The 20,780-nt window shown below is 29.0% G+C and overlaps 1 protein-coding gene across 2 annotated transcripts in view; it reads left to right on the forward strand.

Annotated features, from left to right (window-relative positions):
* LOC142331991 (transmembrane 7 superfamily member 3-like) overlaps nt 1-20,780 on the forward strand; it is a 60,290-nt gene that overhangs the window by 10,335 nt on the left and 29,175 nt on the right. For both annotated transcript variants that reach the window (XM_075378044.1, XM_075378043.1), the window contains exons 3-6: nt 3,667-3,947; nt 5,718-5,931; nt 12,833-13,000; nt 15,991-16,140. In XM_075378044.1, the coding sequence (XP_075234159.1) occupies nt 3,667-3,947; nt 5,718-5,931; nt 12,833-13,000; nt 15,991-16,140 (813 nt within the window). The remainder of the gene's footprint in view (nt 1-3,666; nt 3,948-5,717; nt 5,932-12,832; nt 13,001-15,990; nt 16,141-20,780) is intronic.

Below are 20,780 nucleotides of genomic sequence, written 5' to 3' on the forward strand. Positions count from 1 at the left end.
AACCTGGATTATCACAATAGAAAGTTCAACAGACGATTGTTGTAGAATGAAAACATTCTACAACAATCGTATTCTATTCTACAATATTCATATTGATATTGATCTACAACATCAATATTCATTCTACAATATATTCACTTACAGAGGATGTAATAACAAAGAGTTTAACGCATGAAAAACTAATATGTTGATATTCATTTCACAAAATATAATCTCACAATCGTGGATTTTATATATGTCTACATAAGTTCTTTTAAGTTAATATTTTATAATGCAGTTATAGAGAAGAAAAAGCACAAACACAACGTTTAAAGGATCTTTAACATACAATAAAAAGATTCATTGTTGTAGAATATGTGTAATTTACTTGTTAATTGCATGAAGTGTAAACTTTGATGAGAGAGACTGAGAGAGAGAGAGAGACGATGTTCAGAGAGAGACTGTGAGAGACGATGTTCAGAGAGAGACTGTGAGAGACGATGGTCGGAGAGAGATGACGCACAACGAGAGACTGCTGAAGCAGAAGTGGAAGTGACCTGACTCTAGTGGTGAGCCGGCTTATATAGGGTAAATGGAGCCAAGTGATGTCAATAGAAGCCGAGTGCATCCGAAAGGAGCTATGTGAGGTGTGAAGAGCCGCTAAATCGTCAGGTGCCGAGTGCATCCGAAGGGAGCCAAGTGAATCGTCAGGAGCCTTGTGAATTGTAACATGTTTACGTTTAGTTCTTCTTCCTTTTTTTTTTATTTTATTCTTTTTTAAACATTATACACATGAAATAATATAGAATTAAATCTTAATAAATAATCAATACAAAAGTCATAAATAAAAATCAACAGAGCATATATTTATATGTATGTTGAATGGAATGCATTAATTTCAGTGTATGAAAAAATTTCTTATTTATAATTAAAATATTCATTACATCGAAATACTGTTAAATTTTAGATGAAAATAAGTCAAATACCAAACCAGTTGAAATAACTTAAAAACTGCTTTACGGAATAGCGTAAACATAATGTTTAGCAGTCTTCTTAAAAAAAAAAGAATAATAACCACCCTCAAGACACACTACTTTGAAGAACCTTAGGATTGGAAGTCACTAGATAGAAATTTTTCTTCACGAGTTGTGATCAGAAACTTTTTAAATCCAAAACGTTGATGGAAAAAAACATACTTGTATAATTTAGCAATTAAAATTCAAGAAATAATTTAAAGATCAACGCATGTCCCTTGGATGGTGAATGATGATTTCGGTTTAATTAGTTCATTTGGAGGTTATATAAATAATTTTATGTACATATAAGAAAACTAACAAGTGAAAGTATATTTTTTACTGTAAGTAATGATAGTTCATAGATGAATTTTTATCGTCTATGTATTATATGGAATTTATGTATCACACAATTTAATGTAATAAATTATAAATAATTTTTACCCCACCAAAAAAAAACTTAATTAAGAAAAAAATGTTTTCATCATAAACAATATATTATTCTAATAGTATGGTTAAAATGCAAAATATATTAATAACAAAAAGCTCTACAATCCGTAAACCTGTATTCAGTTGTCACAGAAATGATGATCGTACTGATGATGCTTGTAATGATGCCATACATCTAGTTAATCATCTTTATGTCAGAAAGTTTAATTGTGTTTAAATAAAGCATTCATTCCATTAAGTTTTTTTAAGATTATCTATAAAATTTTTATGTACGGTAATTTTTTCAGTATGTAGTAAGAATTTATTCTATTAATTAAATATAATTAATAGAGATGTTACTAGATGATTTGTTTAGAATTTGATATTGTAAAGTGCAGAAACTTGCACTGTAAAGAAAAGAACAACTCGATATCTGGAAAGTTTTGAAATGTAGGTATGGAGATATATGCTAGGTATCAACTAGCGGCTGGCCTCCGTGGCGTGAGTGGTAGTGTCTTGGCCTTTTATCCGGAGGTCCCAGGTTCAAATCCCGGTCAGCCATGGCATTTTTACACATGCTAAAAATCATTCATCTCATTCTCAGAAGCTATACCTAAGAGTAAATCTAGTGGTTAAAAAAAAAAGAAAACGTATCAACTTGCAAGAGAGAATGATCAGGTCTTGACAAATTAAAGTGGAAATATGATAAGACAATACCAAAAAAAAAAAGCTAATTGGGTAGGCCTACCCTAAGATATGACTATTCAAAAAGTAATTATTGAATGAAAAATTGCGGGTGGAATAGTAATAAGAAGGAGGATAGAAATATTGGACAAAAGTGAGATTAGGATACTATAATTTAAAAAGAAAAGCTCAGGATTGACCATCATAGAGAATGCTATTTCTTGATATCTGTCAATAGGCAGTTTCACTAAAGAAGAAGAGATGGGCAAGTAATGCAAAGTCAAATACTGAAAACGTTTGTTACATTTATATCACACAATTTTATTTTGTTGTAGTTTGACCTCAGATTATAGATAATTTAATAAGGAAGATAAAAATATGATTATGTAAGAAAACTGCAGATTGTATTTTGCTAAGTTATTACCCTATAAAAATTACATATTAATCCTACTTTTTATAATACTTGTTGGGTGACATACAAAGACTCGTAAATAGAATTTGTATTCTTCCCACAAATTTATGATGTAATATTTATTGTACTTAAATAATCGTAAGTCATTTGTATTTCTCTGGCATTTAAAATTATTGTTTTTAATGCTAGTTAATTAACATTTTTTAACCAGATTTATAAAAGAGGAGGGTCATAATTTGTTACTTTTTCTTTTGTAGCTATATTCAAACCTTACTTTTTGTCACGTACTTCAATTCTGAACCTAATAAGTATGTGAACCTATTAAGTCTGAATTTAATAAGTAGATGATAATTTTCTTTTTTTTATGGATGACTTAAAAATGTTGATTTTTTTTAAAAAAATGTAAAATCTTTTTCTACTTGAATCAGTCATTTGAGAAACCCCATAAGCCATTATCTTTCCAAAAATAGATTATTGTATTTTTATTATATTCATACATAGACCATATTCCAGCGAGTAACCACATTAGCCAGATGCCATTTCTTCACATCATAATGCATTTAAAATTTTGTTCATAGGAAAATCCAAATTAGTCAATTGACTCGTGTGGTTTCTTTAATGAACAAGATGGCAGTTTTGTGAACAGCTGATTTTTTATTTGATATTATAATCGCATACAATGTTGTTTTATTTAAGAAAAGTTTTTCCTGGTGTAATTACTCATAAATAGAATAGAATTAAGGTAAAAGTTGGTACAGAATTCCATGAATTTGAGAAACATTTCTGTCCATTAAGTTGACAGAAATGGGAAGCCATGTTCCTTTACTAAAAATAAATTTTTATACTTTTTAATGTGGTAGAGATTAACATACGGTCTAAAATAATTGTGTAATTTTTAAAGTATTTTTAGCCTTATTTGTTGAATAGAAAGAAATTTTTTTTGATTTTCCAAAAATTATAATTACACGACTTACGTGGTTTCTCAAAAGACTATCATTTGTTACTGCATTTTTTGAAGTTTGTTTTATTCTTTTTTTAAAAATGTATGTATTTTGATTTGATCCTCTCTTGTTATATTTTTATAATTTAATTTGTATGCTTTTTTATATTTATTTATTTTCTATTAATGTTTATATATGGTATATTTAGATCCTGTACCTGGAGGTTGCAATATGGAATTTGAAACAGAAATAGCACCATATTTAAAATTAAATGTTACTAATTCAGTGATAACTGTAAATAGTCAGCCAGGTTTAATGCCTGGTAGAGTTATGTTTGGTAATTCGGATTGTCAAATACCACCCCATACTCTTCTAAATTATGAATTTTATCATCTTTATTTACCTGAAAAAGATTTTTCTGAAGAAACTTATTTTAATTCAGTTAAGTCTATGATAGGTGTTCACAGAATACTAGAAAATGGCAAAAAGGTAAATCAATTTTTGTTTTTAATTAGTTATTTTTTTTTTAATATTGCGTATTTGATAACTGAAATTTAGTATGCATGAATTACATGCAATTAATTTTATTCTTAATGTTTTATCTTAACAAAAATGAAGGACTGATCAATAGAAGAATGATAAAAATAAAAATGTTCTGCATGAATTAGTATTATTTTCATTATTACTGCTTAGCCCTCTGAAATGCTATTTGTCTAAAATCTTGCTGTAATGTTTTTAATTCCAGATGTAAAAATTTCATGTTGATCATTACTAAAGTCATGGAAATTCTGAAAAACCTAACACAAAGAGTATTTTAAATTTTAATAACTATTCTAAGTTATATTTATTTAAACAGATTCTACTTTATCTATACAATAAAAATGGTGTGTCGATCAGTAGAGAAAATTGTTTCAAGATTTTGTGCATTATGACATTTTTTTGTGGAATAGGTGTTATATAGGTCACTTGAAAATTTTTTTCTATCCATCCATTTGTTGTTTTTTTGGGGCCAAACTTTTCTGCAAAAGTAATTTCTTTAAAAATTAATATCTCCTGTTTAGTATATAAATAAATCTATGATTGAAGCCAAGTTTTATAGTTTGATTTCCTGTAGTTATTTATATTAAACAATTAATAAATATTTTATTTTAAAATAATATATAATTATACTTTATAATGATCACATCAGACGCAAGGTAGATTTTCTATTAATAGATAACAAAAAGAAAAGATTCCAGCATATGCCTGGAAGAATCAAGGAAAACTATTAAAAAATGTTGATTAGAACAGCATTTTAAAGTTCAATTAAAGAGAAATAATGATTGTAGTTCATATTTATTTGTAAAAATAATAATTATATGAAATAATCGGAATGCAACCATATAAAAATAATAAATAAAATTTGTATTGAATACATTTTGAAAATGTAAATTAGAATACTTCATTAAATGTTCAAGAATACTTAAAATAATATTGGATGTTACATACATCCTTATTAAATCCATGTGTCAGAGAAAAAAAATTAAGGTAAAAGAAAAAACATTAACAATTAAAAAAATTTTTTTTTTTTTTGAGGGATCCAGAAGAACTTCACATTTCTTAGTGAAAAATTATTTTATATTTCTAAGATTTTTTCACATCATAGCATATATTATAAAAAAATGCTAGTAGTAAAAAAATTTTATCCCATAAAATTTACTACATTTTTGTTCAAAATATATTTGAATTTTTTTTAAAAAAGATTTCACTTAGTTAAAATTCTGCATTATATAGGTATATTATGAGTTAGTTCCACCATTTTGATTGTTAATAGTAACATTTACATCAAATGTTCATAAATATTAAAAATCAACCAAACGTTAATTTTTTCTTGCTTTCTCTGTCATTGTTTATGATATACGTTTGCAGCAGTTATTGATCATTATTTTTTTTTAAATCAGAATTTGTTTCTTTGTTGATAAGAAATAAATTAATCTTATGTTATAATTTTAAAGAATTAGTGTGAATAACAAAAATTATTAACACTTTCAATATGTTTATAGTTTTTGAATATTCTTAGTTCCAATTATAAATTATGAGTGTTTTTTCCAGATCAAAATTGTTTTCAATTGTTTAATTAAAGTGTTACAAAATCCTCACCTAACTAACAATGAGGGCTTATTTCTTAAACGTGTCATTAGGCAGAAAGAATAAAATTGCAAGACAAATTTAAATTAACCGTTTATAAATTTTATTAATTTTGTTATAAATATTTGACAGGTTGCTTCTACTCTAGAAGGTCCAGTAAATAAAAAAATATTTAGTAATTATGTTGGTACTGGATCTGTTATTGCTGTGCTTATACATGCAATTGTCACTAATCCTCAAGATATTATTATTAGAAATAACCATTTTATAACTTCAGCCGCTTATGTACCTGCTCTAACTTATGGATGTTCACCGTTACATTTCACTTATAGCTGTGAAATATTTTGTAAGTTTCACCAATTAGATTATTATTTCTGTATTAAGCATATAAATTGTACTAAAGTACAGTACAATTATTATTATGTCTTATTTTATCTTATTTTACCTAATTTTATTTTAAACTTAATTTAATATATACTGTATTTTAAATTAACTTTTCTGAAATCATTACAAAAATGACAATAAGAATCTGGTGAATTTTTATGGCCAAATGCCCTTCCTAAATACGAGTGTAATCTAGTCTAAGAGTATTATTATTGATGTAAGAGTATTATTATTATAGAGCAGTATTATTATTATTATTACTAGTTTTATAAATTTTAATTATGTCCAATCTCATTTATCCAGATTCTGTTCATCTAGTCATCTAATTCTCTGTCGGGATGTTTTAAATGTATAGATAGCATTTTGATTGTAAAAAATACTGCAGAATTAGTAAATATATTATTTAGAAACTAAGTACTTTTTACTTTCCCTGCAAATATAGCTAGAATAGGCTATACTAATAAGCTACATTAATTTATTCAGTCAGTCATGAAGGGGAAAGTATGGAGATTATGTCAAAAATGGGGTTTTTTGCAATACTTTTTAGGGTCCAATTAAATCATCTAGACCAAAAACACATATGTATATGTATGTAAGATATCTGTCTCGTTGCTTTTGGCCTTATATCTCAGGATTGACCAAACTGATTTTCTTCAAATAGGCTCAAATATTTCCATCTACGGAGCATTGATCATATCAATTTTTTTTTTTAAATTTGTTCACGGGGAACACAAAAAGCAATCTTGGAAAAACCAATTTCAATTTTCTTCAAAGGTATTATAGAGAAAATTTTATTAAAGCAAATCTGTTATTTACAATGCATATATAAATAATCCAAAAAACATTTTTCAAAAAATCAAACCCGCTTAAAATTGAAATATAGATGATCTTAAATTGTCTGAACCAAAGACGGGGTAGCGCTACACTTCGGAACAAAATTTTAAAATTAAACTTTTTTTCAAATTTTAATGATGATATTCCATAAGAAAATAAAAAAGAAACACCTTTTGCCTCTAATTTTTTCGAAAAATTCATTGTTCTCGAGACAATCACACATTTATCATTCAATTAGCAACTGTAAGATAGCTAGCTGCAAACCTATTGTTGTTATGTAAATAAACAAATAATTAACTCTACATCTGTAAGTTTTTGTTGAAAAAATTTTAGTTTCTACTTTATTAATTGTGAAATTTTGTTTCTCACAAAGTTTTTCAAAAAAGAAAAAAAAAATTCTTTAATTTTGGTGCTTGGAAGTGTCAAAATGTGACGTGTCATGATTGGATTATCAAAAACATATAAATAAATAAGGAAATTTAAGATGAAACAAGAAGATAAATGCGGCGGCATTCCAGAAATAAGGAATGTTATGGAAACAACAAAAAAAGTGCCAAATAAAATAATTGTTAAAAAACAAAAGCCTAACTACTAATTGTACACTTTTATCTAGAATAATTATGAAAAACGAACAAAAAATAGGATCTTTAGTTCCTATGTATACAGTGATGTATAATACTCCCCAGTGGTCTTTTTCCAGGTAGTCTACAAGCATTATTCTAGAAAATCCCAAAAATACATAGCCATGAGTTTTCGGAGATGTAACGATTTTTACTTTCTTCGGTGCACCCACCTTTTCACTTGAATTGCTGTATTTAGTTGCTTTGCTAAACATAGCACCCATCACACAGAAAATTTTTTCATGCCGAAAACATCATAGAAAATGTAGTGGACACACAGTCTATTGAGATGTTTGAAAAGTCAGTTAGTTGGGTGTACCTTCAGCTAGTAAATATTTTATAGTGTTGTAGTAGTAGTGTGGTGGGGAGTAAGGGTGAGTGAGCCAGTCGCGGACTGGCTGCCGTGTACTGTAAACGTATAAACTAACCTAATTTGTATGTTAGTACTGTGTACTATATTAATCTTAATCATATGTCTGTAAACGTTCTATTAAAACATTTGTCTATTCTTAAACGAGTGAATCTTATTTCACCTGCATTTTTAAACTATAAACATGGTGACCCCGACGTGATTGATTACGAAAAACTTTTTGAGTGATTCGGCAGTCTTCAAAGTTAAACGTAAGCTTAAACTATTATTATAAACTATAAACATTTCGTAATTTATACATTCTTAATTGTGGTGATGCACTGAACTTTAGTTTGAAAACACTAAACCAATAAACGTTATCGTTATTTAAACATCATTATTTTATGCGAAATCTTAAACTGAAAGTATTTTAATTTTTTATTATTTGTGTGGGGGCTACGGATCATTCCACTGCATTCTACGTTGACTACGTGCTACGATATCATCATTTTGCTACTGAGGTATATCATCAGCCGACGTACGCTTCGCAAACTGCTTGAACGGCGTTTCGTCGTATCCTTTTTATACTCATTCTACTGAAATTAATAGTTATGTGTGAAATTAATACTTATCTTTAGGTTAAGATGTTTTATAAGTAATTTATCGATTTTCATGTTTATACGCTATTATATTATTTTGATATAATGTCAATCAAAGTTGTGAATTTGTTGTATGTTGTTTTCAGTTAGACACCGATATTTTTTATTTTTGTATGTTGTCATTTCACTATTAAGTAAAGTAAACAGTTATAGGTATTTTTTATTGTTCGTATGTATTTGATGTTTTGTTAAAGGCGCAGTTTTTGCTATAAATACGCCTACAAGTTTTTAAAGGTAAAAATCATTCATTAGGTGAATTTCAAGTTATATGTATTATTGTTTGTTTGTGATATGTTTCGTTATGAACATTTGAAGTATTCAAAAATACGGTTATGTTGCATTTTTATGTTGTTTAGAGTAGAGCCTACTTGTTTAACCTACGCACATTCTAATTTACGTTTATTCTCAACTCATTCTTGCGCTTATCAGTTTCTTAATGATCTTATGTTTGTTTTGTCTAACTATAATGTCCTAATTACTATATTTTTTAAGATTACATAAACCTTCAGCATTTATTAGTCATTAGTAATCTTTGTTTTATGTTATGTACAAACATTAATTCCAAGAATTTGAATTAAGGATTTCACTTGTTAACATTTATTTTTGTTTAGTATTATTCTTAAATTCTTTCATGGTTATACTTAGAATAATTTTTCAAACATGCTACTGATAAAAATACTTATTTTTATTTTCATTGTTTATTTTATCTATTGATGTATTGTAATCTACGTACTTACGCACTTTTGTAATTATCATTTTTGTATTTTCATATATTGTTCTACTATATCATTTTAGTAATTTTCTTTTTGTTACATTGTTGTAATTCCGAGCACTCGTTTAAGCCGTTGATTAAATATGGGTTTAGACGATATTTCTGTTGAGCCCCCTCTTGGTGATAAACTTCGTGAATTAAAATGTAAAAGGGGTTATATAAAGGGTCGACTTACTCGTATTATAAACTTCGTGGATTCATTCGATAGTAACGTTAATTCCCATTAAGATTTAAAGACAAGGTTCAAGCGACTTGAAGAGTGTTGGTCAGACTTCAATTCTGTCCGATCGGAAATCTGGGCATGGAGCACCGATGATCAGCATGAAGAAGAACTCAGTAACTTTGAAGAAAATTATTATCCCATTGAAAGTAAAATTGACAAAATCCTTACCGAACAAAAATTATCACCAGTTCCCTCTTCTTCACACGCTGAATCCAGAATTCCCGATGTTTCCGACAATATTAAACTTCCTGATATTCCACTTCCTTCCTTTTTCCGGCAAATATGAAGAATGGACCGATTTCTATGACATTTTTGAAACTAGGATTAATAATTCTACTCGACCATCAAAAATTCAAAAGTTTTATTACCTACGCTCTTTGTCTGTCGGGAGAGGCATTAAGAACAATCAAGGAAATTAAAATTAGTGCCGAAAATTATGACTCCGCGTGGTCTCATCTCCAGAAACGTTTCTAAAACGAAAGATTAATAATTAAAGCATACGTAGATTAAGCGTAAATTAAGCATATTGAAAAATCATCTGCCTTTAATTTAAGACACCTATACTATGCAGTTACGAACCATCTCGCGGGTTTAAAGAATTTAGGCGAACCAGTTGATCACTGGGGAACCCTGTTAGTATTTTTAATTGTAAAAAAATTAGATTTGGAAACAAAGGAGAGGTGGGAGGCCTATCAGGCAAAAAAGAGTAGGAATGATTTAAATATCGAAGCAAGCAATAAATTAGATAGTCAATCTAAGCGGTATTCATTTATAACCCTAATGGAGTTTTTATTCGAATAATGTTCCATTCAAGAAAGTCGTGAAGAACACCGTGTTCAATCATCTAAAAAATTATTTTTTAAGGATAACAAACCTAACCGTAGAGTCTTTTCTTCGATAAATAAAAACACATTTCATACTGTGAACACCACTAAACGGAACTGTGCCATTTGCTCAGAAGATCGTCTAACTTCTAACTGCAAACAACTTTTAAAATTAGATAATTCTCAGCGTTATTCTAAAATTAGACTGCTTAATTTATGTTTCAGCTGCCTAAGGTCAAACCATAGAACAATCCAGTGTAAAAGCTCTCAATCATGTAAACACTGCTGCAAACGCCATCATACAGTATTGCATAATACGAATAATCCGAAGTCATCGCCTGTCGCTGAAGAGAAAGCCTCTGGACCTCCATTCATTGATGAAAACGATATTCTTCGAGTAGGAGGAAGATTAAAAAACGCTCTAATAGACTCAGATTACAAAAATCCAATTCTTCTTCTATATGATCATACTATTACTAAACTAATATTTAATGGAACGCACATTAACACACTACACGCTGGCCCTCAAGCCTTACTTTCAGCAGTGAGAACTAAATATTGGCCTATCAAAGGAAAGATTTTAGCACGTTCTACTGTACGACGTTATTTAAAATGTTTTCGAGTGGCTCCTAAATCATCACAATATCTCACGGGTAATTTACCATCGTATAGAGTTCAACAATCCCATCCATTTCAAAATTGTGGAGTTGATTTTTGTGGACCTTTTTACTATTGTAGAATGTCAACGCCGATCGTTATCAGTTAAGGCTTATGTTGCCTTATTTGTATGCATGGCAACAAAGGCTACACATATTGAATTAGTTCCTGATTTGACAACGAAAAAATTCCTAGGTGCTCTTCAACGTCTACTCGCTCGCCGTGGTGCTGTGAAGAACATATATTCTGATAACGCTACAAATTTTGTTGGGACAAAAAACGAACTAAATGAACTTAAAAATCTTTTTCTCTCTGAATCCCATCAACACCAATTCCAAAAATATTGCGCGGCTGCTGGCATTATTTGGCATTTTATTCCTCCTAAATCACCTCATTTTGGAGGTATTTGGGAAGCGGAAGTTAAAACTGTAAAAAAATCACCTAAAACGAGTGCTAAGAAACCATATCTTAATGTATGATGAACTAGAAACTTTATTCATAAGGATCGAAGCGTGTGTAAACTCTAGACCTATGACAGTTTTATCTACTGACCCAAACGATTTAAATCCTTTGACACCCGCTCACTTCCTAATTGGACAATCATTGACATCCTTTCCTGTTCCTGACATGACCGATTTAAACATAAACCGACTTGACTACTGGCAACGCATACAACTTCTTTACCAGACTTTCTGGCGCCGTTGGACCAATGACTACCTCTCAACATTACAACAACGCCAAAAATGGCAAAGGACTTTAGAGTTTCCTAAGGTAGGGTCTCTAGTAGTAATTAAGGAAGATTTTCGGCCTCCATTACATTGGGAGATGGGTCGCTTAGAAAAACTTCATTTCGGAGCTGATGATATACCTCGAGTAGCCACCATAAGAACCGCCAAGGGACTATTCAAAAGAGCTCTAGCTAAAATTTGTGTACTACCAGATAATTGAAGTCTCCACCTTCAACGGCGGTGGCATGTTAGAGTAGTAGTAGTGTGGTGGGGACTAAGGGTGAGTGAGCCAGTCGCGGACTGGCTGCTGTGGACTGTAAAGGTATAAACTAACCTAATTTGTATGTTAGTACTGTGTACTATATTAATCTTAAACATATGTCTGTAAACGTTCTATTAAAACATTTATGTATACTTAAACGAGTGAATCTTATTTCACCTGCATTTTTAAACTATAAACATACAGTATTGTAGTGGTTTTTAGGTGTCCTGAATATTCATAATTTTGAATTGATGTACAACCTTGTTTAAATTCAGCAGACTTTTTACCATCAAAAGTGAGGAGAATAATACATAAAAACTGGAATAGTTCTTTTTGTATTTCCATTGGGGGTTAAACCTTTTAAAACAACGTATTTTATTTCAGCTCAAACTTCAATTTTGTCCATTTTTCAGAAAATGTCAAAACTTGTTTGATTTATTTGATCTCCATAAACTTTTAAAACACATTTAAAACTTTGCAGCCTGCCATCTAAAGGATCATATTGACAAATATCATAATCGTTTGGTCGTACTTATGCAATCACTGTATCAAGCCGAAATTTTCCGAAAGACCCTAGTACATAATATAAATAATAATATTAATACTAACTCATTTTGTTTAAAACTGAAAGGTTTTGCAACATTAGGGACATTTCAGGTAGTACCATCATAAAAATTAAAGAGTGTGAAATATATAAAATACTAAGGCCAAAATCACTTTAAAAAAAAGTAATTCTTATACATTACTTAATTTAAAACATGAATGCAATTTGGCTACCATACTGTTGATATTTATTAGTGGCTATTGACCATAGCAGTTGATACCACTTAATAACCACTTGATATTATACCACTTAATAATTATAATTTAAAACTTTCAGTATTGGATAGAAAATATATATATATATATTATGTGTTGTTTTTTTTCTGTTTCAGCTTCTTCTTATTCTGAATTAATAGATATTAATTTGTTTATAATTGGTTTGTTTTTGTGTTTTTTTGGCCATATTTATTTTAAAATGGAAATGTTTTTAAATGGTGCACTTGCAAGTGGTACAGTCGCTTGTTTTATATTTTTAACATCACAATTTCTTACAATACAAGGTTAGCGATTCTGTTTAATGTTTTACATTTATATTATTCTATAATATAGATTTATATAACTACTTTGACGACATAAAAGAAAAACCACATTCCAGTCCATATTTGCTAATTTTTGTCAATATATACATATCATATCGAAAGCTAAAATAAATTATTCTTTCCTACAGATTAGAAACAATTTATGTAGTACTATTTCTTCCAGTTGTTCTTATAACTGTAACTTTTTAAAACATCTAAGGAACAAGATGTATGTACTAAGTGTTTTCTTACAATAATGATGTTCACTATGTAACCTATATGCTGAACTTTATAACCTATATATATTGAACAGAGTAAAGGTGTTAGTTTTAAGGGATATGATGATATGTAATAGTTTACTCAGTTCAATAAAAGAAGAAATCACTGGGGAAACCACTTCATTCCTCATATTGCTTACTAAAATCAGTGTTATGTATTTTTTATTCTTTTCAGTATATCTGTTTGTAACAGTGATTTGTAACTCATCTTATTACAGTATTGTACCTAACAAATAAATCAAATATTTGTTAAGCAAAAGGAGAAAATGGCAAACTAATTGAATTTATAATGGCTTTATGAATGTTATATTACATGTTTTGTTTGTCCCTTCCCCAAGACATTAAGTACCTATTATTTTAAACAGCTCGTGGATAACAAACTGAAAAATTTAATACCATATAAATGAATGATGCTGAGCAAGCCAGTAAATTATCCTGACCTATCCCCGAACAAAAGCAACCCCTTTGTGGATTGAACATTTAACACGCTCTCTTTTATTTATACTTTATCTTCTTCTTTGAATGAGTTAGATTGTAATTAAGTCAGCTATCAACCTTTTGTCATCTGGCACCTTCTAGTAACCGATAGGGTAGCCAGTGTTTTTTGCGCTCAGTAAGAGGGCGATCCTGTCTTTTGTGCCTGTGGAACTGTAAAAAACAACTATTATTTTCTACCTGGAAATAATCCAAAAAATATGAAATCATTGAGAAGGCCAGGATTCCAATATCTCATAAAATGTAATCTGATTTTACTCATGAAATTGACCAACATTTTCATGCTGCAAACATCTGTTAAGTAGAAAATTGTCAAATTAATTTGCCCTTCTGTACTTGGATAAAACATTAAAAAATTTATTTCTATTTAAAATAAATGCTAAACCTGGATAAAATTTTTTTGTACAGACAGCAAATTTTATATCCTTTTCATAAATCCAAAAAGAGTATTCAGTTAAAAATAAAATAATTGTTAAACTAACTTTTGTCTCCTATCCAGATAATTACTCAAAAAAGCAAAACTAGTGTCTAAAATGTCTTTTAAATAAAATCAGGCCAATTATTCCCCGTAAATTCTAATCCAATCATAGTTACATAAAATCACTTAGGTGCTTATTTATTGCTTAAAATTGTCTAAAGTAACTACACAGAGAAAGAAATATTTTATAATTTACCAATGGGATTTCACTAACCCTGGTTTCTTGTGGCAACCCAATCTACAGGCGATAATCAATTATTAAATAATAACAAAATTTCCACATCATTTCTCATGTGTAAGTTCTAAGCTTGTGGTAATTTAATTATATGACAAAAAAACACATAAATATGTTTTTTTTTTTTTTTTTTTTTTTTTATAAAATTACTTTCCAAACAATATTTATTGTTTTTTATATTTTTATGAATAATTTTTCTAGTTAGTAGCTTAATTTTTTGTTAATTTTTCCATATACTTATAAATGATTTGATAGCACGTTTTCAAAATACCAACTATATATGTTTCTACCAACTTTTTTTTTTCAGTTTTGAATCACTCTTTGTCTTGAATCTCTCTTGAATCACTCTTTTTTTTTTTAATCACTCTGGGTCTTTTATTCCAAGAAACTACTTAAATACATTTTTTTATCAACAGAAAATGTCTGTTGGTACTGAAATAAGCTTAATATGATAAGCAGGCAGATGAAGTGATCGTAGTTTTTTCAGCTGAAATTAATGGTTTGGGTAGTAGTAATATATTTAATTTAAGAGTAAAGAGGTAATAATTCATTTAATTTTGACCCAAGTTTAAGGAGTAATCTTCATACTCAAATTAATGAAAACTTAACTGAAGCAAAAAAGAAACTATTCACAAAAAAGACAATAAAAAAAGAGAAAGATTTATATATATGCTATAAGAGAAATTCATGTAAGGGGGGAAAAAGGAAAATATAAAGAAAAAATTATTAACAACATCAGCTTTTCACTTATTTTAAGTATTACCTATTTCTCTGAAATTCTCACAAAGCATTTCATTCCTTCAATTATATTCCTGGTATATCTTCCACCCTGTAAAAATAGTTCATAGAGAATAATTTCCATAGAGAAAAAATAACTGTCAATATCAAATTAATATAATCTCCTTGAAATAGGATCGTAAATTAAAATTCTAAATGCTTTAAAATGTTTCCTGTGAACATGTTCTATAAAGCTTTTTTTCCATTTGCTTTTTTGAATGCTGCTTTATATTTTTCATTTTTGATGAAAATTGTTAATTTTAGAGGGAATAAAAGTTTCATAGAATTGTTTATACAAATTAATATTGTGAGATGGCCTGAGTAAGTTCTCAAGTGCTTCTCTAATTCCTTATGTAAAAGAAATTTTTTATATTTAAACTGGTTGATGCAAAATCATTGATCTTTAATATGTTGAACTCACCTGAATAAAAATGTCCTTATCTTCTATGGAGTTATTGGTATTATGGTGGACACTTCCTCCTAAGGATAGATTATTATCCTTTCTCATCACCAACTCATTTTTATTACCCTTTATCCCCTTCTTCCTTATTATTTGCTTCTATGGTTTTAGATCTTATCCTGCTAGGTTCTTTATGCTAATGAGGTGCAGACTAATAAACCTAGCCCTTATATTATTAAAAATACTTTCAAATACATTTATTAAATGATAAGTGTGTAAATACTACAGAAATGTTGTTCTTTATTTCAGAAACTGGGATTGTAGTTGCTGTAATTAGTTTTATTGGTGGTTTCATTTGGTTAAAAATATGGTCAAAGTTTGGTGTACCTATATTTTCAGTACTGTTACCATTATTAAATTTGGGATTTTTAGTTTCAGCTTGGCTGTACTATTTTTTCAGTAAGTGTTACCTTTTTTATTATTTATCTCAAGTATGTATGTAATTGTTGATTTAAATAATTTTAATTTTAATATATTTACCATATCTCATAACAGCTAAGTTATAGGTAAGTTTGGATGGAACCATTTAATATGGTAATGCATATGGGAACAAAATACGTTATATTATAGTCTTGGGATTAGCAAAAAAAATAACTTTTTTTGAGAGTTCAAAGAGAATCTGTCGCACAAAAAGAAATTTAATATAATTTAAAATAGATTAAAACCTTTATTCTTTGTGACAGCATAAGAAATTATGGATCAATGCAGGGATCTCTTAATGAGTATATAATAACTTCAGTAATGGAATTATTAAAAAGAGCTAAGATCTGCATAAAAGTTGGATTTAAAATACTGCTTTGATTGTGAAGGTAACATACTTATAACTTATGTTAGTAATATGGTATTAGCAGCAGGAAACTCAACCAGTTATTCTAAAACACACACACACGAAAAACATTCCTGAAATTTAATCAGTGTTAACAACTCTTTATTAAGCCAATATCATTTTAAATTTTATTTTTCATCTATCACTTTTTTTTGTAATTCTATATGTTTAATATATTAACGTTGAATGCGTATGAAGTATGTTCTTTTATTTATTTCAAAATTATAAATTTTGTAATCAAATAATGGTAAAATGAAAACTAAGTTTGAGTTTAGTGAAAAAACTTGTTACAGCAGTGGAAGAACATCTTTTTGAAAATTTATTATACGATCATTCAAAGAGTTATTTGATTTAAAGTTCCAGATTGCCAAATGGACCATGGAGATTATTGAACAGCTGGTTACAGCAAAATTCTTGTTTTTTGTACTTTGTTACCTTGAAGCAGGTCTACTCTTTTGGGCAAGGTTACATCTGAAAATTAGTGTTTCACACATACACACAGTTTATTTTCTATACATATGAAACTGTATGTATGTGTGTGTTTTTTTTAGGTAAATAGTGACTGGTGATAAGAATTGGGTCTCTAAAAAAAAATAGAAGTTCAAAATCACAATTTCAGCACAAAAAATCTTGTGTACTGTCTTCTCAGATGAGAAAGGGACTTTGTTGGTTGAATTCTTGCCAAGAGGTGAAATTATAAATTCTTCACTGTATTGTGATATTCTTAAAAAACTGCCATTTAATCCAAAACAATTAGAGATGCATGCTAAGTAATGGGGTTTTGTTGCTTCATGACAATGCTTATCTGCATATCGCCGGTGAAACTCAAAGTCTGATTAAACTATTTATCTGGAAACAATTGAAGCATCCACCTTAGTACCGAGTGATTACCACTTGTTTTTCCATCTCAAGCAATCCTTTGCTGGTCAGCACTTACATGACAATGTAGATGTGAGAAATGCAGTTCAACAGTGGTTATCTTCAGTGACTGTGTAAATTTTCTTTTTAGGAATGAATGAAAACCGATTAAAAGATATGAGAAGTGCCTGAATAATGGTGAGAATTATGTAAAAAAGGAGTTTAAAGAATGCTCTTTTGTGTAATATGAAATTATTGTGTTGAAAGATATTCTTTTGGTTTGCTTGGCATTTCTTCCGCCCTCACCCCGTTCGGTCGCCCTAAAGCATAACACCAAATATCTGTGCTACAAATGGTTACTGAGCCTCGAAACAGTTTAGTGACCAGTGTCCTAAATAGCTCATAGAGCTTACCTAACAGCGTGAGCGAACTAACAGTGGTGGCATACATCACCAGCTTATGTGTCCCAACTGCTCACTTGTCAAATATTTACTAAAATGGGTAGGCACACCCTGTTAACTACTAAAAATATATACGACATCCGTAAATTAAAATTTACATCATCTAGACAGCAATTCGCTGCCACGCCTATGTCACTGAGTGCCAGCAAATACCTGTGCACCATATTAAAGCGCTTGGAGTCTTAATTGGCTGGTGGTCAGCCATATATCTCTAGGTTAGATCCGACAGCGTGCGGTAGGAGTTTTTCCCTTAAATAAACTACTGATGTTAGTTGAACATAGCAACCGCGTCAGGAACAGTCCGATAATGTGGCTCAACAATACGGTCCGACAATACAGTGTGTTGAATGTTACCTTTTAATAATAAGTTTGTATGTACTTTCTGGATATACCTTGTAACTTTTATTACACGGTCCTGAAAATGAGTGGGACTGCATTTATAATGTTTGGAAGATTCTAGAGTTTATCACCATACTATTGCATGTAATAAATTTTCAGGACATGGATGAACACATAAATTTTTAGTTGTCCATTTGGATCACATAGAAGAGTCTATTAGCATCAGGGACATCTTGTAGCATTTTATTCAGTTAGTTTTCCTAATGTTTTAGACTTAACCCACTTGATCTTCTAAAAATCAGTTGTGGCTTCCGTATATATAAATATACATACATTTATTTACATATATATTTTTGAATATAGGATTATAATTAAGAAATTTACTAGTTTTGTGTTCCCTATCACTTTACAACTGGATGAAAGTACTAGGCTGGTACCCAAGTTTTTGAGGCATACCTTGCTGGTGATTATAATAAGATTCATATTTACAATGCTCTAATATTATTAAAAATTTGTGGTATAGAATAAAAAGTAATAATCAAGTTATACATCGATTAACTAAGCAAGCTCTAGGCAGATAGATACTATTTGCACCATGCGGAAGTTGCAAGGTAGTAAGTAGGTGCCATAATGTGGAATGTTCTACAACTACTGCTCATTAAAATTCATAAATTAATCAAGTATAAAAACAAAACTGAAGTACAAGATAAGACAAAAATACAAAAAATAAACTATGTAAAAGTAAATAATCTCTCATAAAAGTGTTGTTGATCTCAGTGTCTGTGATGCTCTTGTGCTGTGTGCTGTGTGTTGCTGTGAATTCTTGTGCTGCTTCAGAGTGTTATAATGTACAATTTGATGAGATGATTTGATTTGATTTAGATGATTATCATGAATTTTTCAAATTTGATCTTTCTGTTTCTGGAAATATGTTATGTTCATCTCATCATTTTGAGTATTTAGCATCATCAACCAGTGTTTAATTGCTTCTGAAATGCATATGCTACATTACATTTGAAAAGTTTTTCAAATTTCTTACAATCTGTCATTCATATTATTTTTGTTCATGGTAGATCTAATTATCCTTTTAAAACTGTTTGATGCTTAATATTTTTTGTTCATTCAGCATAATACCTCAATAAATACATTAATAAACAATGTATGCAGGTTGAGAATGCATGGAGTACAGTTGCCTACCTTGTTAAGTTAGATGAATATAGTACTTTTGGAATCATTTGACTGTGTGATGGTGTTCTCCATTACTTTATGTTCTATGTAATCTTTTAGTCTCAACGTTTTTCTGCTTCATCCTCAGTTTTACAATTTACACATTCCAATTTTTGTCAATCTTATGTTTTATCAATTCTTTGTTTGTCAATCCTCCACAAATCATCCTTGTTTCACTACCACAGAGCACAACTCTCTACATAAACACATGTTAAAAATATTTTTCTCATACATACATTTTATGTTTGTTTCTGATAAATCTCTTTTTGTTATAAAAAATCTCTTGTTTTTTAGTAATTTACAATTGATTTCTATGTTACTTCATTCGTTCTTTATAATTTTATTGTCTAGATAACAAAATGTTTCCAACTTATAAAGGATATAATTTACTATTTTAATATTTAATTACTGATTATTTCCTTTCTGCTACATTTTTTCAAATTGATTTTCAATTTACACAGTGTAACACAGTCTAAGCTGGGTTTTTTGCTAGCTTCTTTCGTAAATCATAAAAAAATTGGAATAAATAGATGTAAAAGACAAAAAAGTATCATTAGTAAATATCATAAATATTATATAAATTATGCTTTTGTTTTTAATTTGTTGTTAACAATATCTGTGTTTATTTTTGTCTTTTGAACATATATTTTTTGTGTAATTAATATTTTGATTAAATTTTTTGTTTAATATAAATATGGCTTGTTTAGAAGACAAACATAACATAATTTGTTACAATAAATAATATCTGTGGAGATATGTCAAAAAGTTTTTTTCTTTTTTTTATTAATTATCAGAAAACATAGGAAAGTTATGTTTTTTACTATTTTTAAGTATGAGTAAATTTTTTTTATTCCTTTCTTTTCTTTATGTAACTGTCAATATATATAGTAGTATACTTATAATGAGGGTTCTTTTTCATACAACTCAGTATTGTGTTGTATTTTATATACACTTAATTTTACCTGTTGGACTTTCCTAATCTGTACAATAGACCCACAAGCAACAAACCATCATGACATATTATCTGCTGTCATTTAAAATACATTGAATATTCTTTGTAAGACCACCCCTCTTTAAAAAGTATCATTTTGTTGAAGGAGTAATATTGTTTAATAAATTTCTCTTTATTGAGTTGATGCTGTATAAGGGCATTTTTAAAAAATATAATTAGGATAATTATGTTATATAATGACGTATCTCTTTTAATTTGAAAAATTTTTATAAAAGCATATTTATTCAGTAAAAATAATAAATATCATATTTATATATTTAATAGTAAAATATATGAAAAATTAATTTTTGTTATTGAATAAAATCAATTTGTACAA

Source organism: Lycorma delicatula, chromosome 11, assembly GCF_047948215.1.
Source record: "Lycorma delicatula isolate Av1 chromosome 11, ASM4794821v1, whole genome shotgun sequence".
Taxonomy (NCBI): Eukaryota; Metazoa; Arthropoda; class Insecta; order Hemiptera; family Fulgoridae; genus Lycorma; species Lycorma delicatula.